Here is a 27,215-nt window from a genome sequence, read left to right as displayed (position 1 = left end):
TAGCATTATTGAGACAGCCAATGAGCCAAACTCTGATATTAAATGTAACATCCCACCCATTAGTAAAATATTATCTGTTTTAATCCATATGCCTCACAAATTTATTCTTAACAGCTACATATGATCTCAAAATATGTTTTATTAATCAAAGTGAGCATATTTCATATAAAACTTTCCTCCAAATCCTCAACCGATATAGAATATTATACCTTTTTATTTTATTTTATAAAACATAACAATAAAACATGGGAAGAAGAGGTAATAGCTGGGTTTCAAATCTCAAATTTCTAGCTAAAGAACAAAAATGACAGTAATATAAATTCAGTGGATTCCTGCAAGGAAAGCTTACTTTGGAGGGATGTTTACACGCGCGCGTCCACACACACCCCTTTCAAGATAGATGTGATGATATATGTATATAGAAGAATGTATATATATATATATATATATATATATTTTTTTTTTTTTTTTGTAATAATATGATAATACTTCAAGACAGGACATATGTCAACATCTCTCGGATGAATGGCCTCCATCTTGCTCCCCTGCCTTCGACACTTGGGGATGTCATGCAATAAAGACCGCTCCCCTGGCTAATCCAATCAAGAGCAACAACGTCGCTGGTGGCTTTCCGGGCCAATTATTTCACCATCTTCTTCTATTTCACAGAGAACATCTGCAGTCGATCGTCAGAGATCTCTCTCTATGTTTTCAGCATGTCCTCGGAAGGATAATTACTTTCGTTTTGCCTTGGTATCTTTGCAATTTTGTTATCTGTGGGCATATGTTCTTATCCAAGTTAAAGAAATGCATAAAAACCTCATCTTTTGACAAAAATCACGAATTGTCGTGTGATTTTTCTTGTAATTTATGCGGAGTGGGAGTTCCGGGACTGCACTTATTGATGCCACTTGCTTCCGGCCCCTGTTCCAGAGGACAATATGCCGGCCGCCATGAGAGATTTGATGGCTGGTAATTCAAAAACAAATGGGAGTCGAGCTTTATCTCCGGGCAAACCACATGCCCCAACTGCCCTAGGCCACATCCATGGGTAACTTTCATACGGGGGAATCATCAAGGGGAAAAAAACAAAAAACAGTCCCATCAAAGTGAAACTCCTGTGAGCAAGGTAACATGGGTGAAACTTGAAAGGGAACATGTTTTTTAAAATGTTTTTTTATAAGAAATATATTAAAATAATATATTTTTTAAAAATTACTGTTTTCTTTTTAACTTTTGAGGGTGACGAACAGTAATTGGGGGGCAACTTTACTTGGCATTTAAGCATGGAAATGCATAAATTTACCAGTGCCCATCCTTGTATTCCATGAAATTTTAGCATGCCATTAAAATCTTGTCCAGACGACAAATCCCGGGGCACAAGTGAGGCCATATCTTTGGGAAATCACATGGCCAAAGAAAAAGAAAAGAAAAGCTACACCCTGGATTTCAGGAAGCACTAAAATACGTACATATATAGCCTATATATTAAGTTGTATATCGAAAAAAGAACAAGAGAAAATGAAGTTTGTGGTAAAAAAGGACAAAAGGAAAGCATGCTGGACTTGAGCAACAGCTGAAAATAGGTATTTTACGATGGTTTGATCTTTTAGTGTTTCCAGTAGACATAATTTATATGTTGACTCAGAGGCAGAGGACACCATAATACTTTGTGATATTTGGTTCCACCATGAACTCCACTGCAATATATATACAGATAGTTGTTTACTTTCCAGGCTATGATCATGCGAGAGATTTTAATATAAAAATGCTCATATGATCCTCACATGATTTTGAGCACGCCGCTCTGGTTATTGGACGCTTCTGTTCTTGGAGAAACTGTTTTGAAGTGAGAAAAACGAAGTATAGAAACTCGATGAGCACTATACAATACAAAATGGGTTAAAATATATTCAATTCATCAATGGTGAAAAAGTGATCTAAACCCAAATTAATTATGATTTTTCATAAGAGGAAAGAAAGCCATTAAAAAAAGGGTGGCTGAGCCTGTTGATAACCTGATGTATATCCAGGAAGATAAAAACAGCAAATTCCTTGAAAGAAATGAATCCAAAGTCGGGAAGAAGGGCATCTAATTGGGTTGTCGCGATAGTTGACGCACCCACATCAACAAGCGTACACTTTCAGTTAGATATCCCTCTCAAGTCTCACCCCTAACTCAATACCCATTTTGCTTTTCTTGCATCCTCTTTTAATAACAAAAACATGTAATATCTAATCCTAATGCATAATTTAACTGATGAAATTTTAGATTTATTGATAATAATTTATGAATTTGAGTCTTTTTAAAATCACTAGAAACTTATATAATCATTAACTTTAGAATTTGTGAAAGTTGAAGTACATACAAGTTAACATGAACATCCATGTTAATCTAAAATAAAAACTAATAATATCTTCACATGAATCACACCCTCCCACAAAAAAATTGAAGCCTTTTTTTTTTTTTTGAACATCATGTAAATCATCACTCAACTGTTTTGTTAATACTATGTGTTTTGTGATGAAGAATAATGTATTAAAATAATTTTTCAAAATTTTTTTTTATTTTTTAATATTATATTATTAAAATTATCAAAAAATAGTAATTGTTTATTTGATTTTTTTTATATTAAATGTATTTTTAAAAACAAACTCAAATACATGTCAAAACATAATATTAAAAATAGTGTCATGATCTATTTGAAAGTGTGATATAAATTGTTTTTAAAATGTTTTTTTAACATAAATATATTAAAATAATAAAAATATATAAAAAATAATTAATTTCAAACTAAAAAAAATTTAAATTTTTTTTAAAGTACGTTAGAACACAGTAACAAACAGTATTTTAGTGTAAGACAACTCTGTTTTTTTATAGACGGTTTTAATAAAGGCAATAACTCGATGACAACAACATACCATACATAGATTCCCATACATGATACATTCATAAACACATATTTCCAACAAGTCTATAAGTCCATATGCTGAACAACAACAAAAGCCCATATCTCCCCCTCATAAACTGTCAACTAATACTATAGTGCTTGGAAGAAGAAGGAAAAAATGTCTCCTCCCCTCCCAGCCTTTCTCTTGCTCATATCCATCGCCTTTACCTCTGCCTCTGCTGTGCCACTCCAGCCTGGATTTTACGCCGAGACGTGCCCGGAAGCTGAATTCATAGTCAAGGATGTGATGAGGAGGAACATGATTAGAGAACCAAGAAGTGCTGCCTCCGTCATGCGTTTTCAATTCCATGATTGTTTTGTTAATGTAAACTTTGATATATACACCAAAAACTTTACACATGCTTCCATTTCAATCTTGCATTTTTTTTTTCTAACAAGGATCTTGATTCGGCTTTATTTGATGGGTTCTTCTTCTTCTTCTTCTTCTTCTTCTTCTTCTTACAGGGTTGTGATGCTTCTATGCTGCTCGATGACACACCAAACATGCTAGGAGAGAAGCTCTCTCTGTCCAACATAGATTCTTTAAGGTCTTATGAAGTTATTGATCAAATTAAGGAAGAGTTGGAGAGGGTTTGTCCAGGCACGGTTTCTTGTGCAGATATAATCATCATGGCCTCTAGAGATGCTGTTGTCCTGGTAATTAATTTCTTTCTGTGATGTAAAACTTCGGTCTTTTTTCTTCAATTCTTTATAGAACAAAATTCTAACCTAATGTACCACTATGGTACTCACAACTTGGCCGTAAGACAATTGGGTCTTGGGTAGCCTAGCCACCTAGGCAGTAAGCTTTTGCTCAGGATATTCTGCGAAATGGGTCCTCTGTGTCTGCCTTTTGTCCTTTATCATCCATACATTTGAAGAGGACAACGGCGTAGCTATAGATAGTCTTTAAAAAAGTTCATGCTTCGCCCCTTTTTTTCCTGGTTCATTATTGCAGTGACTAGCCAGGACTGTACTTCAAATTTGAGACCTACCTCTGATCCCCTTCTTAGGAGTAGAGCACTATTAGGCAAATATATATCCCCACTAGCTTGCTAATGTTGAACATCTGGTCACAACTCACAAGCAGTGTGTATGTGGAGGTGGGCTTTTCTCTCGTCTGCGAGAGAAAAATCATAGAGGGGCAATAATTGTAGCTTATGAAAGCTCACAGTTCGACAATAATTGTATTCTAGACCTCCCATTTGAATGTAGTGGGTCCCTGCGCTATTCCACAATGAAATCTAGTGGCTTAAGGTTTAATCGATAGTAACGTGTTGTAGATGCCGGTATCCTGATTCCACTCCAGAAGTAGTGAAGAGAAAAATCTCAGAAGAACAGACAAAACTTGGTCAGACAGAACACTTTGTTAATGAACTGATTTTTTTGCCCTTTTTTTATCTGAAACCTTGCTCTTCATTGTATCCTCTGTTTTGAATCAGAGCGGTGGACCTGATTGGGAAGTGAAGTTAGGGAGAGAAGACAGCTTAACAGCCAGCCAAGAGGATGCCAACAATATCATGCCTAGTCCAAGAGCTAATGCAAGCCTTCTCATGGACCTCTTTGAAAGTTACAATCTCTCTGTCAAGGATATGGTAGCCCTTTCAGGGTCACATTCTATAGGTCAGGCTCGGTGCTTCTCTATAGTCTTCAGGCTCTATAACCAATCAGGCTCTGGCAAGCCTGACCCAACAATTGAGGCGAGGTATAAAGAGAAGCTGAACAGGCTTTGCCCACTCGGTGGAGATGAAAATGTGACAGGAGACCTCGATGCAACGCCAACCATGTTTGATAACAGATATTTCAAGGACTTGGTTGCTGGGAGAGGGTTTCTTAATTCTGACCAAACACTTTACACATTTCCTGAAACAAGAAAGTATGTAGCCCTTTTCAGCCAAGACCAGCGGACATTTTTTAAAGCCTTCGTTGAGGGCATGATAAAGATGGGTGATCTGCAGTCTGGGCGGCCGGGAGAGATTAGAAGCAATTGCAGGATGGTCAACCGCCGGCCCGTTAATGCACTGTTGGAGTCTTGAGTGAGAGATTAGGCTTAGTATACAAATAGAATAAGATTAAATATAATTCATCTGGTGAAAAATGTCTTCTGGATAATGCTAGGAATGGTGATCAAATTCTTATATGGGATTGTTGTTTACTATCAATTTTATCCTTATGAAGGATGGATGCCCCTTGCTGGTATCCTTGGAAACTTAAATATTACTCCTAGAAGACTATTTTGTTGATTCTGCCTCCCTCCATTTCCTCCTTGTTTTTGTCTGTCTACGATTTTTCTCTCTCTTTCACACAATCAAATTGTTTATTAGGAGTCCTTCTTCCACTGATATAGTTCAGACAGCAACGAAGCTGAGATTACTCTGTAGTGATCTAGAAGATTGCTCACCAACTTATATAAAACTCGTCTTTTCAAACAATTATTACACATCAACTGTCAAATAATTTCTTCAAAAAAAAAAAAACATTTTATAAAATTTTGTTGACTCATGGTGCCTATAATGCCAATTGAGCACCTCCTAATACCAGTTTGATGTAAGATTCTTCACTAGATAAGGCTTGAGGACCTTCAGATAAGGAGAAGTACTCGTTTTTCGTATATCTCTCTTGGCCTTAATATTTAACTTCGTTTTTATTGGAGTCAATTTTCAATCCTTGATTTCTATCTTTCTCCAAAAAAAACCTCCGGTGAAAAAGGTTCGTATATATAATGTTTCTTATAATCAATTTCAATGTACCAAAGTATAGAATTTATTTAAAAAATAAGATATTTTGCCAATAAAATTATAAATAAATATACGGGGGTTACTTCGAGCCTGCCCTCATGGAAACGGGAACATTGTCATCTCCAGGACTTCCAATAAGAATCTGACAGCAAAAGAGTGTATGCATAGATCACACAAGCAGGGGACGCTTATGGGAACAGCTGGCCCACTTTAGAAGCAAGGGTGATGAAATCTTGTTTGACAATTCTTACCAGCAGAGAGGGATGCACAGAAACTGCGGTCCATTGCTTCATGCTATTGGCTAGTGGAGGAGACAATTATTACCTGTTTGAGATTGTTTAAAATATTTTATATTTAAAAATATATTAAAATAATATTTTTTATTTTTCAAAAAATTATTTTTAATATCAACACATTAAAAACCTGAAAACATAAAATAATAATTTTTAATAAATAAAAAATTTAAAATTTAAAAAAACATAATTATTTGCATCGTATTCTTAAACATACCCGAATTTTTACATTTTATCTTCTAGCACCATGCATGCTATCATTTTGTTTTAAGCATCTTAGTTCTATTGATGGGAAGTATGTATTTTTGAACCCACCAAGTAAAATAAATATTTATGTTCATACAGATTACATTTCACTTGACAAAGCCATTTACCTAAGATCTAAAAAATGTTTGAAAAAGATAGTTGTAAGCATGAATTAAGAGTCCACATCGTTTTCACCATCATAAATTCTCTCAACCCCTCCTAGCATGAAAATATAGTTGAAAGCCATAATTTTTTTTAAAAAATATTAACATATTAAAACTATTTTAAAAAAAATTAAAAATTTATATAAAAAAAACATAATTAACCATAAAAACAAATATTATTTTAATATTATCATCCATGTTGTATCATGTTTTGATATTTTTCATTTTGAAAAACACTTTTTACTATACTAGTATAACACCCTTAAATAATATTAAAAAAATATATTAACATTAATTAATTGATGTCAACTACTCCGAATCTGTCAAACCGCTAAAGCCACTAGCTTCAATATCCTGCAAATTAAGACGTGTGTGGGGATAGAACAATGAAGTCTCCGTAGCATGATTTTCAGGGCAATCAATTAATGCTTCCAGGACATTGAGCACCTCTCTCCTCATATATTTTTCAACTGCATATATTTGAACAAAACATCACGGCTTGAAACTCATCCTCCTTCCATGGAAAACCGGAACATTTCCACCGGGCCTTGTTACAAGCATGACGCATCTCTACCTCAAAGTAACACCAAGACCTAAGCTACCATGCATGCTTCATGAAATGCAATGCCTGAATTTAACCCATAGATTAGACCTTGAAGTGGAGAAGGGATGATTTAATGAGAAAGACCATGTTATTTTAACGGTGGCCATCAAACTGGCAATCAAATTCAGTAATTAACTAATTATTAGGCTACTAACGTTGTGCTAATCTTCAAAGCATCCCGGTATCATTAATGGAGTTGCGCTTTTCAGGTGACCGTGGCACGGTGAATGGAACGCAATGATGTGAGCTCTGGTACTCCATCCGGCAGGAGTATAGTATGATGCTCTGTCAAAAACATGGAATGGCAAATTAATTTGCTTTAATTTGTGATATTTTCGAAGTAATAAAGCCGCCAAACAAGCAAATCAACTTTGTTTGATAAAGGCCGACAAACCATTGATTAATGGATGAAAGAAATTCAAATTATCATCACCATTATCCTCTCTACCCACCAACATGAACCCGTTTTTGACACAAATTAATGGTGGCATGGGCTGGGACCTTCTGATCAATGTCTTACACAAAAGGGACGGTGGTGCTGAGACTTGCTTTTGAAAGACATTGCACCGAGACCAGAATCAAGCCCCACCGCCCTTGAACACCGCGAAGAATATTCACGAGAAGAGATATTTTGGCAACTTGTCTTTATTGCTTTAATAGGGGCAAAAATGGAGGGATGATGATTGATGGTACAGGAAAAAAAAAATCCTAGACATTTGGGCAGGCCCAGATGAGTAGGATGCTAATTCCGTAGTTCCCTCCACACCAAATCCCTCTCTTCCCCAGACCTCCTCTTCCAAAAATTCCAAAAATGCATCTTTACATGGTCATCTTAATTTTTGTACAAGGATCTACTGGCTAGGAGTAAATAAGCAAATATCCAACTGACAAGGAAAGAATAGGAGAAATAGGCCGGCACAAAAAACAAAGTAGGAGGGAGAAAAAAAAATTGTGAGGGAGAAAGAGACAAAAATTTTTAGCAAGATAACCTAACGCTGTTATAAAGATATTAACGAGAAGAATTCATAAATATTAAAAAATATAAGCACCATTCAAAGGTTATAATTGACTCACTTGTCTAGCACATGTACTATATATGCTAATAAAAAACCTATTAATCACTTGAGTCTAGCCTAAACAACTAGCAATCCTAGTTGTTCAAGTCAAGCCCAAACAACTTTGATTCTAGTACTATTTTGTCTTACATCATTACTGTTTAAGATACATTCTAGTTATGGTAGATCTCTATATAACACTTATGTCGTACCCGCATTAGGAACACATGTATTTCATCATGCTACAATTTAAATATGATCATATTTCACTTATCCAATTATACATGTTGAACCATGACTTTTATTTTAACCTATTTAAGTTATACAAGAAACCTCCATAATTGTTCACCTTTAATGATGTAGATATAATTGTTCGTGTATTAACAAACACACCCATTATTTTAGTTATTTATCATAACATATACATGTGTTCTTTCCTAACCACGAAGTTCATTTTCTTACTAAATCAGTTGTCACTATTGCCTTTATTTTACCAATATTCAGGATTACCCTAACAGCCCATCATCTTTCACTTTAAGGCTATTATATTGATCATCATCCCAATATACTTAAACTAAATTAACGGTTTTCAAAATGCATTGCATCACGCTATTGGTATAGTCCTCTGTTATATCACGAAAACAAAAATCAAATACAATAGGAATACATGATTGTAACAACTTTAAAATATACCACATTATGTCACAAAATAGCCCTCAAGTCCATATAATATGGTATAGACTCCTCTTAAGAGATGCTATAATCAGATTTGAATGGTTTGCAATTTGACCCAACAAAAACCTTCTTTGAAGAATCAAAATTATACAATGATCAGTCTCACTCTACATCTATAAAAAGATGCAAACGAGTAGTATAAAATCATAATGAAGTTTATCAATCACTTGAAAAGCTTGTAAGTTTAATTAAGAATTTATTGTGGAAATCACTCAACCACAAAAAAAATAGTTAGAATGTCGATTTCTTTATTAAAAATAATTTTCCTCTAAAAAAGAGTATTTATAATAGAGAGAATCATAAATCTAATATGATATCCCTAATGAATATAGATAAACCTAATAAAGTGATAATAATCCAATGAAAATAAATTTAAATAGAGGCTCTAAGTATCTTTAAATGTCTAAAAATAACTAAAAGATAAATAAAACAATAACCCAACTAATTTAAATAAGACTAAAGTTGTTTTTGTAATTTGCTTATATAATCAAAACACAACTTCAAAAACATGATTCTCTCTTGTTTTAATAAATTAGAGGGCTTGACATAAAGTTGTTTTAAGAATTTGGAGGGTAAAACACACAGAAATCAAAGAGGAAAGAGAAAGGGAAAAAAAGAAAAAAATTATTGATGCCAAACTGAATCTCCTTTTAATCACTTATACTACCCATGGTTGGAGGGGTCACTGAGACAACTTGAATGTCACTATTTGGCCATCAAAAGCCCCCCTCACATGTGTAATGCACACATTGATTATTTTTTTAAAATAATATTTATATTTATTAAATTAATAAATTACTTTTCGATTAACTTGATTACAATACAAAAAAAAAAAAATCCCCTGAGTAATTTAGTAATTTATAATTTTAAGTGTAATTTAATTATTTTACTATGTTTAAAAAAGTAAAATGATATATATATAAAAAAAAAAAAAAAAAAACACTTAGACACCAATTTAATATTTTTTTTTGCTTTTAAGGTAATTAAATTATTTTAATGTGCTAAAAATATGAGATTGATTCTACTGTTTGGATCCACGGTGATTTATGTTTTGATATACAATGAAGTGAAAGATTGAACTTTTTAATTTTTTTTTTTTTAATTTAACTTAAAAAGTGGATTATGACTATACCTGTGGTGTGGTGGTGGTTAAAGAAAAAAGTATAGTTAAAATAACGTAGGTTGTTAATATAAGAAATAAAGACGGTAAGATTCTATTTAACATGAATTAAAAAAATTTACTTTGATTTACAATTTAAGAGTATGTTTTTCAAAAATAGCTTATAATAAAAACAAACTAAATTTATTTTAAGATGAAAATATATTTGTAAAAATAATTTTAAAAAAACCATTTTAAACAAAAAAAAAATGCATTTAAAGTTAAACCAAAATTTCAACCTCAATTTTAAAAAAAATTTTAATTTTAATAAAAAATTATTTCTAACCAAACATAATTATCCCTTCAGCGATATCAATCTCCCATAGAAACCCCAGACAATCAAAATCTAGCAGCAAAAATATATTTATCCACTTGAACTTGCTAAATTCATTTATTAAAATTATTTTTTTATTCAATCAAATAATAATTAAAATAGACATGATGCGTTTTTCCAAGGTAACCCATAGATACCCCAGACAATCAAATTGATTTGTTTTATTTCAAGGACAAACTGACGGATGTGATCTAAAGAGAAACCCAAAAACAATTTAACATTCAGATGAGATTGCTTCATGACCAAGTAGACCTCGTAAATTTGAGGATTCAAGCATCCAAGTACACACCATGAATCCAGAATTGACTTGGCAAGCCAAAAATATCTGAAAGAAGACAGTTACACATTCCACAACATAATGGAAGCAAAACCAAAAAACTCAGATGCTTGAAATCATTGAATATCTAAAAATTAACGCCAACAATCCAAATAACAACCAAAATTACCTTGAGCTATTGAGAAATTCAGCACTGACATTACTCATGGACCAAGTTACAAAACACTTTAAGCCACAACTGAGGGCTTTGAGGCAACAGATAGTCTAGATCTCTTCTTTGCCAAGCTCTCACTGCGGCGCTCACGCTGCTCCTTCAGCCTGGTAGCGAGAAGCTTCTGATACTCTGCTGCCTCAGCCTTAGCCTTTGAGATTCTCTTCTTCTTGTCAGATATTCTTGCACGCTTCCTTTGCAAAGTCAGGGGAGTAACCAACCTTTGAATTTTGGGAGCTTTGCTAACCTTCTTGCCTGAAGATCCAGGAAAAAAAGTGCCTTGTTATTTTTGTTAAGGTAATGCTTAACTTTACCATATCATGATCTAGCAATTAACTTTCTGAGTCCTTATCAAATTCAAATAAAATAATAAATAAAGGAATAACGAGACAGCTACTGACCAGATTTGGTTGTAAATGTCCGGCGGTATGTGTTAACATACTTCCGAACATCATCCTCCTTAGAGAGGTTAAACAGTTTCCTGATCTTTGATGCCCTCTTTGGACCTCTCATCCTTGGCTTCTCAACATCTGTCAGGCCAGGAAGATCATTCTCACCCTTCTTCACGATGACCAAGTTCAAAACTGAGAGATCTTGACTAACAATGCATCCCCGAACAGACTTCCTTCTGCGCTCTCCATTTCTCCTGCCATATCCACGGAAGCAAGGGGTACCTGTTAATGAGCATTGTATATGAATTAGCTAAATCCTGCAAAAAAACAAATACCACACGCTTAGAAACACATGCCAAGGCACAAATCCACAAACCTCTGTACAGCAAAAGACGAACACGGCCTGGAGTTAGAACTCCTTGCTTCATTGGGAAACCCTGCTTGTCACACCCTCCCATAATCTTAAATACATAACCTTTGAATTCCTGTATAATACAACCAGATGTGTTGAGAAGAGAAAATAAAAAATACAACATAACTTTGAAACACTAGCTCAGCCAGTCAACTCCTGGCAAAAGCATACCTCACCCAGTGCATCTCCACTGACTTCTTGTGAGATCCTCTTGTCAAAGAATGCCCGCCTGCCATAAAAATAATAAAAGATTAAAAACTAAGAGGAAAGTTTTCCCATAAGTCCGCTAAGATGATGAAAGTGAATTGATAATTGCTAGGGGATACTTATGCACAGACACACCAAGTAGGACTTCTAATACTTTGTGAAAATGGCTAAATTGTAAGAACAAAATCACATTAGTGGTCAGAACTGCTAAATAATTGTTCAGTATTTTTCGTGGAATTGGAATTAGAAGGATAAAAATAGACTAAACTTACAGTTCCAGTGCATATTTATCCTCAAGGTCTAGAAAATACATATCGACATTAAGATACATTTTGGATTACACTATATTCATCGTATTTCAGGATGCATTATGCTAAACTAAACCGCAGTTTTCCCCTGAAAAGAAATCTACGCAAACCTATGAGATCTGACCCCAGATGGAGAATAATAAAACCCCAAAATTTCATAGGTTAAGTTCCTATCATTCACCTCATGAAAATCAACACTACTTTTTAGTTCCATGATGACCTAAAATGCAAACACACAATTAAGATAAACCGATGTGCCCATTTAAAATTAAGAAGAGAAGAAAAAAAAGGAATCATACTTTTTCATACACATACCAGCATCATATCTAAGAAGCTCAATTTCGATGACTTGAGCTCACAAATCACTTAAAATTCCAAAATCTCAAAACACACACCTAATCTACACAAGACAGCAAAACCAATGAAATGCTAAAAAGAGAGAACCGTACAATTTCTGGTCATCATCGATTTCAAGCTTCTTCTGGCACCCGGTAGTTGGGTTTGCAATGTTAAACTGCCCATAAAAAAAAAAAATGAAAACAAGTCAGAAAACAAATAAAGGTTTTGCCAAAGAAAGAAAGACAGTAAAAGAGATTAAAAATTGAACCTTCATTTTGAATGGAGTCTCTCACTACACGGCACACAGGTTGTGTTAAGGAGAGAGTGTCTCTTCCTGCTCTATTAGGGTTTCTCTGTGTTGTGGCGCATTAGGGTTTTGTCTTTTGTTTTTATATGGAGAGGGGGTTCTTGCGTGTGGCTTAAATCAATTGGTTAAATGTGTAGTTGGGTTTAGATGAAGACACGTGGAATATAGTTTTGGGTATTGCTTACTTCTGGGCTCTTGGGCTTGATATATTGTTGGGCTTTACTTAATAATATAACAAAATATGAATCCTACATGGTAGTTTGGTTACTATTTCAGTTTTTTTTTTTTTGATAAAAGAGAGACATTGATAACAGATATAGAAAGGATATATTTCTCAGCTTTAAAGTTTGAAAATATAAAAATTTATTTTAAAATTGAACTAGAAATATTTTTTTTTATTCATAATTTTTTTTTTTAACTAAATATATTTTTGTACTGTATTTGTTTTTTCTATTCCAAAATATTAATCAAATGTAATTTTACATAACTAGATGAAACAATAATATGGTACGATTATGGAATTTTATATAATTTTAAAGGTAATATATATAGACACATATTAAAACATCCAAATAAAGTTTTGCTCAGGGCTTTTGAGTTGTGGTTAATAATCCAAGAAGTTTAGGGCTTTGCTCCTTCTAAAATCTTAAGTTTGAATTCTAGTAATATCAAATTTGGTTATGGCGGCCAAAGATTAGAAAGTTATTCTATTTAGAAAAATTTTTTTTTTCATTATTGTGTTCTTTATCAATATTCTAATATCTTAGGATTTTAAGCATGTATTAGATTATTGGCATGTACTAAAGTATTGTTAACATGTTTTTTAGTACAAAAAAATTAATTTTATGAAAATTAATTCGATATGATCTAATCAACTCGAAAGATTTAAAGACAACTTCAGATATCAAGTAAAATTATAATCTCATTCAAAAAAAATTTAAAAAAACATTTTCTTTTTAAATATTGAGATAATAACATATTGAATTAATATGAGTTAACCTAATAATTTTGTGATATGAGATAATAAGACTGTATGTAATAACCCAATAAAAGAAATGAAAAAATTATTAAGCTAAATTCTTAATAAACTCAATATTAAAGAATAAAATTAAAAAAAAAATCAATTAAACCATTATTTTTTATTTTTTGTTTTATTTTCTATTTCATTTTTAAATATTTCATTTTTATTGAATTTTACTCTTTAATACTTACTTAATTGTAAATCAATTATTGTATTTTTATAATGTAATAAAATTAAAAAAACTAATTCAACCTAGTGGAGTTCATAACCCGAGTTATGAGTTTAACAAATTGACTAAGATTAATTGTTATGAATTTGTTTTTTCTTTGCTTCCATTTTTTTTCTTTAAACTTGTTCATTCAACTAGTTTATGTTATAATAATTTTTATATGATTTAATTAAAAATTCTTTATAAGACAACTTGTTTATTCAATTTGGATAAAAATAAGCTATCAATGCTTTCAATAAGAAATATAATAGTTTATTATGAAGCTTATTATTTTCTGTTTGTAAGAATTAAATCAGCTAAAAACATGATAAGTCAATTTTAAATACTACTATTTTTACAAATAATATCTTCACGACATATTACTCAATGATCAAAACATAATACAACATGGATGACAATAGTAAGATAATATTTGTTTTTTTGGCCCAATTGTTTTAATTTTTTTTAACGTTTTTAGATAATTTTATTAAGTTAATGTTAATAATAATTTTTTAAAAAAAAAAAATTATTATTTTAATATATTTTAAATAAAAAATACTTTAAAAAAACAATTTTAACTTCATCTTGCATGTTCAAAGTAAAATTATAGCACTTTTAATTATAGGAAAACGAAAGGAAAAAAACCAGACCTAGGGTGTTAAACAGCCACCCCACTGTACTGATCGTTTGATTCCCATAGCTAAGAAAAGAAAGACCTCATCCTCAACCTCCTTCTCGGTAATATCAGGATAGTAAAGCAAAGCTATGCGTGATTTGTAAAGCTGGCATTTCACAAAGCACAGACAAAATCACCACTTGTCTCGCTATCATCTATGTCTGCGTCAGCATCTATATCATCAGGATCCATGCTCCCACCAAAAACTTCTCCGCCTATTCTGTGCCCCTCTGCAGGTTTCCTAGCCTCTTGAATCATAGCTGATATCTCTTCAATACGTTGTGATTCCTCTTTTGCATCGTCAATTTGTAAGCTGCCACCCTCCTCTTCAGTTAACTCTACAGGCAAGTTCTTCAGAAACCAAGGGTGCCTTTTGATTTCTGGGATAGTAATTCTCTGCAAAATGATATAGAGAAAAGGAAACCCCCCACCCCCCCCAAAAAAAGAAAAAAGAAAAAGAACTACAGTAAGTACTACGTAATAGAGCGCTGAGCAGCAAATGAAAGTTCTCTCTGTTACCTTTTCAGGATTTGCTACAAAAATCAGAGACAGAAGATGCCTGCATTCCTTGGAAACTCGAACGTAGTCTGGAATTGAGTAGTGGACACTAAGAATCCGCTGTCGTTGGTCAAACAGTCTATTCTTACTAACACATCAAATCATGGTAGCAATGGGGTCATTCAATATTAAAGCTGTTAACTAACGTGAATTGTTTTTTTGAAGTTTCTTGGATCTTCAGGATCTTCAAATGGATAAGCCCCAACCAGCATCACATACAAGGTAACCCCGCAAGACCAAACATCTGCAATCTATAATTCGAAGAGTCAAATAGTAATGCTAGGGTTTAGGTGACCAAAGTGGTCCAAAACGAGATGAGCAAAAACAAGATTGAAAAGGTCTTAAATACCTTCCCATCGTACTCCTTTCTTGACAAGACTTCTGGAGCAATATAGGCCGGTGCTCCCACAGCAGACTTGGGTTGGGAATGCAGCACAGAAGACTGCACAAAGTGTGGGTAAAACATTGATTATCAAATGTCTGGTTTACAATCAAATGTCTTCTATGTAAGGCAAATCAGTAAGTTCATTGCCTTCGAATAGCCAAAGTCACAGATCTTAAGACGCGGCGCTGTGCTTCCATCTAAGAGGGTGTTTTCCAACTTAAGATCTCTATGGCAAATTTGCTACAGAAAAAGAGAGTGATTGATTAGTTATTGAAGAGGAAGTAATAGGCAGAGTCAAAATAAGCATGGACTGTGTCTGTACTAATCGATAATGAAGATTGATAGGAATTAGTACCATAGAATGGCAGTGACTGACTCCTGATATGAGTTGTTGAAAGAAAAATGTTGCCTGATAATATTTGAAGGAACCAAAAATTAAATGATTAAACTCCCACATAAACAAGACGTCAAAATATGAAAAATGTTCTGTTCTTTGCTATCCTTGCCTCATCCTCACTGAATCTACCATTATTGCATATTCTCTCAAAAAGTTCTCCACCAGCTGCATATTCCATGACTATGGCTAAATGAGTTGGTGTTAGCAGAACCTGCACAACGAATTCACCTGTCCTGAAACTTGCAGCATGCAAAGGCACATTGAAGAGCGAAGGCAAGGCTCTTGGTTTCGAATTTTGGTAACTAAATGTAATTTGGTGTTTGGACTTCAAAATCCTTTTCAAGATTCAAAATCTTCAAGTTCTTACAATTCTTGGCATCAAGAATGAGTGTCCTATTGACATGAGAAGCACATGGCTAAAAGCATTTTTTTATATATCAAAGCCTCCATTTTGAATGAAAGAAATTGCATAGATTATAACTGAAACTTCCATATCATTTCATATTCTTTCAAAATTATATGAGAGTTGAGAGAAATACTATATCCATCTTTACTTTGAGTTGAAGGACCAAGTCAAACAAAATTCTTTCACTTTTGTTAATCTAATAAGAAGAAAATACATGACACTTCGCGTACCTCTTTGAATCTAATTATATCGGGATGCTTCAACGACCTGTGGTTCATAATCTCTCTGTGAACATGCTCATCAATCTGCAGAAACCAAACAGCACTCCAGAATCACTATCATCAGATAAAATAGAACACCAAGTTGAAAGAAACTTCATAAAAAAAAGGGTCCCCCAGCCTAGATTAATATATGAAGAAACTAGCACAGCCCATACAAGACCATGAGAATAAAACACACAGGCACAGCATCTACTACGCAAAATCTTATCTTCAACAAACACTTAACACATCTTTATGAAATTCCACATGGAAAAATTCAGAGAGAAATCATGAAGCTAAACATAGATCACCTTTTGGCCTCTTTCAATATACTTTACAGCATAGAGTTCACCGGTCTTGATCTCTCTAGCTAGCTTGGCAAAACCAAAGTTCCCTGACCCAATATCTTTCAAAATCTCATAACGTTCCATTGGTAGCTAGCTAACTATATTAAGTTAAATAATGAAGGAAACTAGGAAACAATGAAGACCGACTACTCTGATGCCCTCTATATATATTCTATCCTTTTTCTCTAGCACTGCCTGCCTCATTATTTGTTTGCGTTGAGAATCTACATAGATTTTCATGGCCGCGAATGAAAAAGCTGCCCCCTGCGGACACTGTGCGCTAAGTGATTGTGTGAAGGTGCCCTGCTATTAATGGTCCGTCAAAGGAAAATGAAAGTAAAAGTCATTGGAAGCTGAGAACGGTGTCAGCAGACAAGGACAGGAAAGCTATTTAGAAAATGTTTTAGACAGAGATGGTGGAGATAAAAAAAAAAATTAAAAAAATATATCATGATAAAGTTATATTTGATAATAATATAATAAATAGTGATTATTTTGCATTTGATTTGGGTAAATATTTTTTAGGAATTATAAACACAACTAAAACATTAAAGTTCCTTATATTTTTACTATTTATATGAATAGTGAATTAACTTAATATATGACTTGAATTAGCTGTCATCAATTTTTCTTGTGGTTGTTTTTTTTTTTAATTTGACCCTCTTAGTTTTTTTTTTTTGTTGAGAATTGATTTAATGTTTTATTTTGGTTGTCTAGATATAAGAGTTTTGCAATATTAGGGAAAAGGTTTAGTGCTCGAATTATACTTGATTTGTCAAAACATATTTAAATTAAGAATCAAATTGTATTTTGAAACAATATGAGGGGTTGTAGTTAATAAGCAATGTAAGTTTGGGTAGCGTGTACACTACACATGCTAGAGAGTGAAGGAGGCCGCAATGCTCTAGTAGCATGCACAGCCTCCTCTAGCAATGGCATATCGTGATCTTTTTTATAGGGTGACTCGTGTTGTTTGTATCATGGTAGTTTATAATTAAAGGCTTTTTATTTTTTTATTCTTTTTTTTATATCTCATTTCCTCTAAACTCGCATTGGCGTATCAAAAATTATGAATTATCCTCCTATTTTATTGTTATTATTTTATATTTAATCTTTATTTTTTTTAATTGTTAATTTTTTGTAGTTTTTTTTTAATTTAAAAAAAAAATCAATTTCACCTTTCAATAAAATAAAAAAATCAAAGGTTGACCTCTTATTTTATTTTTCAAATTTAAAAAATAAGGGAAAATTAATCTAAGCTTTCCTATGGTTTACTCTTTTTTCACTTCACAAACAAGGTTTTAAATATTTCATTTTGCAACCTAGGTAAAATCAGATTTTAAAAATAAACAAAATGACTATAATGCCTTTTATATATATATATATATATATATTATTTTGCTACCTAGGTCATTCGTTTTTTTACCATAAAGTAAGAGAATTTCTTATGTTTTTTATCCATATCATTTTCAATCCAAAAAGACGATCACCGCAACATCATATAATACTTTTCCCAGTATTTTTTTTATCCTCTATCAACTCAACTACCCAGCAAGTGGACAAATCTTTGTTCGATACTGTATGCATCTCCTACACATTATTACAGTTGACCGAGCAAATGAACAATCTGGCAATTGCCAGATCTATGACCTCATTTCCATCTTTAAGGATAAGATAGAGGAACGAGTTTGAAGAGGTGTACCCACGGATCATTATAGTCCTATTTCGTACTTCGGCAGCAGCAAAGTCTGGCTTCTTCTTGCATCATTCCAGTTCAAAAAAAAAAAATTTACAATTGTTGGATCGTTATTCATGACCTAGTAAGCTGTTCTGTGCCCATTTACGTATATAATTAGGCATCTTTTCCTTGTGCTTGTAAAGTTATCTTTGCTTCTTCAGTAATTTTGATGATTTGAACCAATGTCAATCCAAATCAGCAAGCTTATGGAACTTGTGATGATAGTGACTTGGACCAAATCCAAAAACCATAAAAAAGCCCCCGGTTTTATGATTGAATCAAAGAATAGTTTAAATGAATCACTACTCCGTTGATAGGCAAAGTGTTTTTGGAACACATTACCAAACATTTTCCTCGAGTTATTCGACCGACCACAAAATCATACACGTGTGCTTTGCAGCTACCGTTAACCCTCTAAAAAATTGACCAGTCCAGTCCACCCCGCCACCCCCCGTCAGCATGATCATTCTCCGAGCACCACGGCTTCACTTTGACCCGTGAATAGTAGGGTGTGATGTTCATCTCACATCATTTGCGATACCCTTTGGATTTAGCAAGACGTCGACTAGATTAAAAGCATGTTCTTGCTACCGGAACTTCTGACTAATCAATGGCTTCTCCCAGCAGAAACAATTAACTCGAAGTATGTCCGTTCAGTATTGCAAATGATGTGATATCTGAGGTGCACGTCGACCTTTCACATCTGAAGTGTCGACTCATAGATAAGTGATGAGTGATCCATAAGACAAGAAGACTGTGTTGTTTGATTAGGAAGTTGAGTGGATTTGAGACCCAACACATCGAAGTCTAAACCGTATTCTTAAAAGGGTAAGTACAAAATCAATCAATGGAAGCATTGAGTTCTTGTTCTTCTACTTCACTATTGGATGAATTTCTGCAGTACAACCTACGCCAGCAGCTGTTCCAATAGTATGCCACCATGCATTCTTGGCACATGATCGCACACAGATGACTCCAATCAAGCATGTAGCATTATTGGTTTGTTCCAAATTAAGTGGAGTGAAGATGGCATTCCCACCAAATCATTTCAACTGACATCAAATTAGATAGAACCCAAGACACGCTCGTATAGAGCATGCAGGTAGATATATACACCAAGCCAAAGATGAGGATCTAAGGGAAATAGTTTGAAGAGCACATGAAGAAAAACCCAGAAAACCAGGATTATAGTGTTTGTAGTCATGTCTAATCTTGTCTATCAATTACAAGTTATCAGACACAAATTGTGTTCAAATCGTCGCTTCAACAGCTTGGCTCATCGGTATAACGTTCTTGCGTGGATGCTTAGTTTATTAAAAGACTCGATGCAAAAAGCAAGACATCACAGAGAAACCATTTAGAACCATGATGACGCATATCATTAGTAAATAAAACCTTGGAAAGATATCTATATCCGAGTTTTCTTCATATTTAGAATTATAGCGTTGAAGTTACACTCTTACTACATACATGTTAGCCTTAAATTCCACACGCATAATGTAGATTTCAGCTAAACTGTTTCACTTAAAGTTCATAACCTGGGAACCTGGAACTCTCAGGTTTGAGAATATCAAACCAAAGGCAAGCTGTTCCGGCTAGTCCTTGGAAAAGAGAAAAGGCATGATTAGCTCCACGAGCATCCCCTATTGTCACAAGTTCACTAGCATTATGATACAGGAAGCTTGCAAACGCATTTGCTCTCTCCTCATATATGCTCTCTCCAGTAAGACGATAAAGGGAAAGGAAGGCATAAGCGTTTCCTGCCGCACCATCGGCAAGGCCTACCTTCTTCACTAACCCACTCTTCCAAACAACTTCCCCTGCTTCTATGGCAGCATTTCGGAACTCTCTATCATTTGGAAACATCTGCAGAAACAGTAAGAGTTGTTAGCACCAACAATTAACCCTCAATGGTAGACTGATAAAATTCTTGGATTCAATATATGTGTTTCTCATTTTAATAGGTAATTGCTTCATTATACACCAGAACAGTTAAGACTCTGTACGTCCTCTTATATTTATAACTATCAGCAGTTATAATATAACTGCAATTTCCAACTATTCCTACTTTCAAATGCAATTCCTATTTGCATAATTTGCTACATGAATCACTGTTTAGGCTTAAGCAAAGTACAGTGTCAAGTCAGCAATTTTTGCAACTTTGATGCGCAATGTTTGAAATTAAACCAGTGTAATAATATGTGATAGAAGAAGCTGGGTTGAGCATGAGTAGTGTAGCTTTTTCCTTATGTAAAATTGTCACCATGGATGGATCCAAATGCACGAACACTATCAAATGAACTTGACTGAGTATCAATTGCCTACCTCAGATGCCTTGCAGAGGGTGATGGCCATGCCAGTTGCACCATGAGACCACTGCACCAATTTGTCCCTCGGGTTTCCTTCGCTTGAAGGGTAATTTCCACTATGAGGGAACCGGTTGCTCATCATGTACCTTAAAGTTGCCTTAACATCCTCGACATCCTCAATGGAGAGAGGAAAGTGAAGTAGCACTTGCAAGATTCCAGCAAGGCCATTGGCCGCACCCCAGTATCTGGTCCCATGCCATCTGTACATCAGTGGGCAAGCAGCATTATCAGATGCCCCTGCCCTTCCCCCAGCTAAAACAGCATCAACAACAGGCATAAGAAGATCACAAGGCAATGTCCCTTCGCCAAGATGCTTGTTGATGAACAAAGCAGCCCATAAAAACCCAGCTCTCCCATACATAAGCTCATACGACATCCCAAAACCACCTTCCTCAGGTCCAACGGGGAGGGCTCTCTCTTGTGCAACCTATAAATCAGTCAAACATATAGTAAGATTGTTGTTTTCCATTGGATTGAGTCAGTTGACAAAAACTGTCCCAGTTATAGATTAGGTGAAAAATCATCGTCATTTTGATGAGGTTAAGCAGATTAGGTTGGATGAAAAATCATAATTATTTTTAAACCTGATGGTTTAGAAAAGGACAAGGCATGTTGCCCCATCAATTATCCCCTGAGATACTGTACTTCTAGTTCTAGCATAAGAGCAGGAGTCCTGATAGGGAAAAAAAAGTTAACAGCTCATGAAACAGAAGGACCCCTTCAATTTGTGGAATTATATCATCATCTTATTTTGTTTGGAACTACTGCCGCTTCCAAATTAAGGGCCGGAAAGAAAGACGTATGAGAAGATTACTAAAACGTTAATTTAAAGTGTTCAATAATAAGATATAATAATCTGGCAATTAAAGCCATGCTACCAGGCACCGAAGTGAAGAGAAGGTAAATGTTTAGTGAAATCCAGAACAAGCGCAGATGTTCATGGTATAATGGACGGTGCATCTAACTCTTTGCCTTCCGAAGGGCAAAGGCAACCTAGCTAATAATTCAACGAACAGACAAACTGCAAGTGGGTACTGTATCAGATTGAACCACGGAGGCCAAAACTAATGTCTCATGACTCAAAGGTGTCCCCACCCACTACGGTGAGCTATAAGCTTGTATCATAGAATAGTACGAGTCATAGCAGTGTACCGGCACCAAACATTGGAGGCACCTATCATTTTCAACACGTGGAAAAAGGAAATTTGGAATTGACGAAGACACTATGCACAACACCAGTTGTTTGCTTGCATATATGGCAACGGACTGAGCATTTACGCTAAGTTCCCACAAGACTACTGGACCACATTCCCAAAAAGAAGGAATAAATTACCTACAGTAGACAAGAAGATAAGGTGTTGGGCCACATCTGGAAAGCAACAAATTGATCAGTTTCTAAGTTAAAATGATGCCTTCCCATTCTATAGGCATCCATAATAACAATTAAAGCAATCGTCTCATTAGTGTTAGGTCTGAGCTTGGCAGTAGAGTGATTATTAGCTCATATTGCTTGAAAGATCCAATTGTGATTGTCCAGATTCTTTTTTCTTTTTTATGAATGCCTCTAAGGTACCAATAAACTTCAAGAAAGTAATGTCGAGTAAGTGTTGCCAACCGCAGTGAAGGATTTTGGATGACGGACAAATATAAAATGTATAGAACTGGATCCACAGGGGAAGAAATTCAGTAAAAGCTCTTCTCTGAAGAAAAGGGTCATGTGCAAGTATATGTGAACAGCTAACTCATATAATTGGGTTTTATGAACGACATGCTTGGATCAAGCATCTTTCATGGCCCCAAAAGATATTCCTATATCTTAAATTTGTTTTCTTCTGGGTAGGCAAGATATTATGCTATATATATATTTGACAGAGGATATTAGGAATTGATAGAGATGAAAATGGATATATTTGATGGTACCTCAAGGAAAAGATTCAAAAAGAAGTCACGTCTTCTGCGGTCCCCCTTGTAGCTAGCAGCCACGGCTCCAAGTGCATATAAACCTCCTCTTCCACATAAGAAGGTGATGTGCCTATACATCCACCACTTCAACCATATCAGAGAGAGAGAGAGAGAGGGGACAAAAGAAAACAGAGCCAAAAGAAAAAATCATTGCTGTGCAATCAGGGTGGTCATTTCTCTAATTTCAAAAAAAAAAAAAAAATACTCATCCATCATTGCTTCATCTTATTCTATCATATCAACCTTCCTGCATCTGAGATTTCTTTGAGCTATTGATTTAATTTGCTTGTTACAACAACACACCCCGTGTGGATTTCACACAGAAGATTTGATAATCGGCAGTGTCAGTCCATAACCATTTTGGTTAATTTAGGAGACAAAAGTTGCTTGATTTAAACAAATTGGACCACCGAAGTTATTGAATTTGTTTCCACATGAACGATGTGGACATTCACTGAAATGGAACTGAAGCAAGACTTACTAATCATTCACGTGGAAACTCATTCAATGGGGAGGTTGATAACTTAGATTTATTTATAGCCCTTAATCAAGATACCTAACCAAAAGAAAGAAAGAAAGAAATATTTATTGCTCTTTTTTTATATATAATTTAATGAGTGACACTCTTAAAATATCTTTTACATACCCGGATTAAATCTTTTCATTCACTTAAAACAACTTATGTGTGCCATAATTAGAAGATTGATGCATATTTATTTTGCGAAAATGTTTTCTTTCTTATGTATATTTTTGCTATGAAAAAAATTACTTTTCAAACACAATCCAAAAATGATGGTAATAAAAGAATTACACTGTTTTTCATTAATTTATTTTCTAATGGTGGTTTCATACTAAAAAAAACATTTTCCACGGAATACAGAGACTCTTAACTAGGTAAGATTTGAAATCCAATGGTGAATAATTATTAGAACAATCCAGTTGTTTTAGAGCAACATTTTTCATTCTTTTAAATTCTCTAAAATGTTGTCTTTAAGATTTAACCTCATTTTTTACACAAATACCATAATTCATGTCGGCATAGTGAAGTACGAATACGTGAATATTCTGGGTCACAGCCCATAATTTACCTAGAGGAGGTCCGTGCGGAAACGGAACATGTGTCAACAATTTCGGAGCACAATAGCAAGTCCTGCTCGTCACCGGTAACTTCGTACGACCGCATGCAGGTGAAAGCTGTCCCGAGCAAACCCGTATACACTGTCGGGTCAATACCCGTACCTGTTTTACCATCTCTTTCCCACGTCACTTCAACTACCTGCATAGTACAACACAATAATTGACCTGCCTTAGATCGCCCAAACCACACGCTCACGAGACGCCCTGTAATTTTTTAATATAATTTCTTTTTTCTTAAAAGATACTTATTGTATATATTTTTTTTTTTTTGTAACCCGGGGTGTCCGGGCCAGCTTACGCGCACCACGACTATTCCCCGGGTCCACTGAACATCCTGCAAGCCCAGTAGACAGGTAAGGCACCGCAGGGGTGACAGGCTGGTACTCTTGAGGATCGAACCCAGGACCTTCGTAAAGACAAGTTTTGCTGTTGACCAATGGGCTAGACCCTCAAGTATGATACTTATTGTATATTTGTTATTTACCATGATGGTAAAAAAGTTGAAGAAAAATGGTGATGAAAATTCCTTTTAGATGTTCTGCATATAAAGTTGGGAAAAATACTAAATATGTAAACTTTTAATTTCATTGAAGAAAAAGATTCTTTTGTTACAAAAAAAAAAAAAGAGTTTCAAACTTAATATTTCTCGAAAGATAAAGAGTGCCAGATAAACTGTTAGCTCATCTACAAATGGACTAATCCGGCCAAAACAAAAGAAAATTATGGGTTATCGGACGGCAACATGCATTACAATTCATTTTTAATGTTTGTAGAAATTAAAATAAAATAGACATCTCTCTTGCTTAAGTCATCTTCTCAAGTTTTTTTTTTATTTTTTATGACAAGAACCCATGAACAGAGGACTACAAGGTCGACCTGTACAGAGGCAAAAACATAAGAAATGCATACCTGGTTCTTGAGAGAAATGGCAGCTCTGAGAAGAGTTTCATGAGGGAGTAGCATATCTGTGGACGTTGGATCCATGCGGTGAGTCAAATCTAGCCGTTCGTTGTTGTTCTCCTCGTGGTTCTCTTGAGAAGCTACCCCCACCACATATGACATGGTTAATTTCTCCTCTTGTTGTAGAAAGAAAAGAAGATCTCTCTCAATATCCCTTATCTATCCGAGCTCTCAACTTCACTTTCTGCGTCTAGCTTTGATTGTTAGAGGATTTCGGTTTCCCTTTTTCTTTTAGGGTAACCCAGGAAGGAAGGCAAAGAGGAGAAACGAAAATGCGATGTGACGGAGTGTGAGTGTGTGTGTGTGACTGTGTGTGTGTTTTGGTGTTAGGTTACGGTTTCGAATATTGGCGGTGTAGAAGTAGAAGAGGGGGATATTTTTACAATTGCCACGTACGTTGTCTGCTCAATGGATAAATATTGATAGCCTTTGTTAGGTATTTAATTACGGTGAATAGTTCAATTATTTGATACGATTGTAAAATTGGTTGAGTTCGGTTTAATAGTTATTATACTAGTTTTATGCTTACGTGCGGAACCAAGATTCTTCTAAATATAAAAATAAATATGCAAGTTTAAGGAAATTCCTTGATATTATTATTAAATCTAAAATATGTTTCAAATCTATTTAGAAATTCTAAAAAAAAAATCAATTTTTATGAATAATTTATTACTAGCATGATTATTTAATTTCATATCATTTATAAAATAATTGAAAAATAAATTATTGAAACTCAAATAAAAAATTTATAATAGTATTTAAGAACCATTCAAAACTGAAAAGTAAAGGAAACTAGTGAATTTTTTAGAAAAGTCAAAAAACCAAAAAAAAAAATAGAAAATGATAAAAAGGGGTCAAGCCTAACACTTGGCCCACCAATAATAGACCGTGCACACTTAACTTTTTATTTATTTATTTTAATTGTTGTTTGCATTTGTTTATTTTGTTTTTATTTCCTCTACCAGCTCTTTAACCCGCAACACCTACACTTATATATGCTTGTCAATCATCTAAATTACAGCAAAAAATTAAACAAGTATATTAATGTGTTTATTATTCATATAAATAATAAAAACATCTTCAATTAATTTTTCAAAGTGTTTAGGTAATTAATGGGTTCAAGTCGTATCCAATTTTGAAAGAGTTTCTAATGGTTTATTGGGAGAAATTTGGATTTAAATTTTAGATTAAATATGTTTGTGTCTAACGATTAGAGAAAGAGAGAGGGGATGAAAAGTCACGTGCAAAGCAGCTTAATTAAGGATTAGGCGAGAGATTTTCTTTTCATTAATTGGTCATGTGCATGTCACATAACATCATTCTGTGAGAATTGTTTGTCAATATTATATCCAATTAACATAACAATTGCATGACATTTAACTATTTACGCTAATTTAAATTATTTCTCAAATATAGAGTTTTATTGAATGAATTATTAACAAAAAAATAATTTTAAATTATTAAAATACACAATTATGAAATGATATAAACTAAATAAGTTTATCTATCTTTCTTTCTTTTCCGATCTTTATAAATCTTTATGGTCTTATGATAGTTTACACATTAATTAAAATAATTTTTTAAAAAAATTTGAAATATTATATTATGTATGAGACCAGTACATTAATAAAAATAAATTACTTTAAATGTTTTATATATATATTTGCGTGCATAGCCAGGTTGTTTTCATGTGTTTAGAGTTATAAAAAAATGTTTAAAATTATGATAATGATTTTTTTAAAAATATTTTTTAAAATAAAAAAGTATTAAAAAATATTTTTTTATTTTTAAAATTTTATTTTTAATATTAGTATATTAAAACAATACAAAAATATTTAAAAAATTATTTTTTAATAATTTAAAATAAAAACAGATTAAAAGTCACTTCCTAATAATACTATGGACGGAGAATGATGTGTAAATACCAGCCGCTGGTTAGATGTCATGATTATATGGAACATTGATTGAACTAGAAAAAGCATTTGTGTAGCCCATGTTGTTTTCAAGTGCTTGGAATTATGGAGAATGGTTAAGAGAATAATTTTGAAATCCGACCTCA

The 27,215-nt window shown here is 33.8% G+C and overlaps 4 protein-coding genes across 5 annotated transcripts; 1 reads left to right on the top strand and 3 right to left on the bottom strand.

Annotated features, from left to right (window-relative positions):
* The first annotated feature begins 2,989 nt into the window (after positions 1 to 2,989).
* LOC118031295 (peroxidase 17) lies at positions 2,990 to 5,197 on the top strand. The gene is made up of 3 exons (XM_035035663.2): positions 2,990 to 3,276; positions 3,417 to 3,608; positions 4,394 to 5,197. The coding sequence occupies exons 1-3, from the start codon at positions 3,070 to 3,072 to the stop codon at positions 4,985 to 4,987; spliced, it is 993 nt and encodes a 330-aa protein (XP_034891554.1). The 5' UTR covers positions 2,990 to 3,069; the 3' UTR covers positions 4,988 to 5,197.
* Positions 5,198 to 10,518: 5,321 nt separating this feature from the next.
* LOC118031288 (small ribosomal subunit protein eS6) lies at positions 10,519 to 12,849 on the bottom strand. 2 transcript variants are annotated; one of them, XR_012169819.1, is made up of 7 exons: positions 12,694 to 12,849; positions 12,536 to 12,600; positions 11,743 to 11,800; positions 11,536 to 11,644; positions 11,169 to 11,441; positions 10,726 to 11,022; positions 10,519 to 10,604 (listed from the first exon to the last, which is right to left on the bottom strand). XR_012169819.1 is itself a non-coding variant. In XM_035035652.2 (6 exons), the coding sequence occupies exons 1-6, from the start codon at positions 12,697 to 12,699 to the stop codon at positions 10,784 to 10,786; spliced, it is 750 nt and encodes a 249-aa protein (XP_034891543.1). In that variant the 5' UTR covers positions 12,700 to 12,849; the 3' UTR covers positions 10,519 to 10,783. The 2 variants fall into 2 exon arrangements, 1 of the variants encoding a protein (XP_034891543.1); XM_035035652.2 differs by having other exon boundaries at positions 10,519 to 11,022.
* A 1,702-nt stretch (positions 12,850 to 14,551) lies between these two features.
* LOC118031277 (serine/threonine-protein kinase SAPK2) lies at positions 14,552 to 17,318 on the bottom strand. Its single transcript, XM_035035633.2, has 9 exons — positions 16,955 to 17,318; positions 16,614 to 16,688; positions 16,087 to 16,188; positions 15,936 to 15,989; positions 15,728 to 15,820; positions 15,545 to 15,637; positions 15,342 to 15,446; positions 15,157 to 15,255; positions 14,552 to 15,033 (listed from the first exon to the last, which is right to left on the bottom strand). Exons 1-9 carry the CDS (start codon positions 17,072 to 17,074, stop codon positions 14,752 to 14,754), a joined length of 1,023 nt encoding a protein of 340 aa, XP_034891524.1. The 5' UTR covers positions 17,075 to 17,318; the 3' UTR covers positions 14,552 to 14,751.
* Positions 17,319 to 20,109: 2,791 nt separating this feature from the next.
* LOC118031267 (lanC-like protein GCL1) lies at positions 20,110 to 25,530 on the bottom strand. Its single transcript, XM_035035623.2, has 5 exons — positions 25,106 to 25,530; positions 24,148 to 24,335; positions 23,018 to 23,129; positions 21,054 to 21,524; positions 20,110 to 20,594 (listed from the first exon to the last, which is right to left on the bottom strand). The coding sequence occupies exons 1-5, from the start codon at positions 25,256 to 25,258 to the stop codon at positions 20,253 to 20,255; spliced, it is 1,266 nt and encodes a 421-aa protein (XP_034891514.1). The 5' UTR covers positions 25,259 to 25,530; the 3' UTR covers positions 20,110 to 20,252.
* Between the last annotated feature and the right edge of the window lie 1,685 nt (positions 25,531 to 27,215).

Source organism: Populus alba, chromosome 5, assembly GCF_005239225.2.
Source record: "Populus alba chromosome 5, ASM523922v2, whole genome shotgun sequence".
In the NCBI taxonomy this organism is placed as follows: Eukaryota; Viridiplantae; Streptophyta; class Magnoliopsida; order Malpighiales; family Salicaceae; genus Populus; species Populus alba.
Note: the sequence above shows the minus strand (reverse complement) of the source record. Positions and strands in the feature narration are given on the sequence as shown.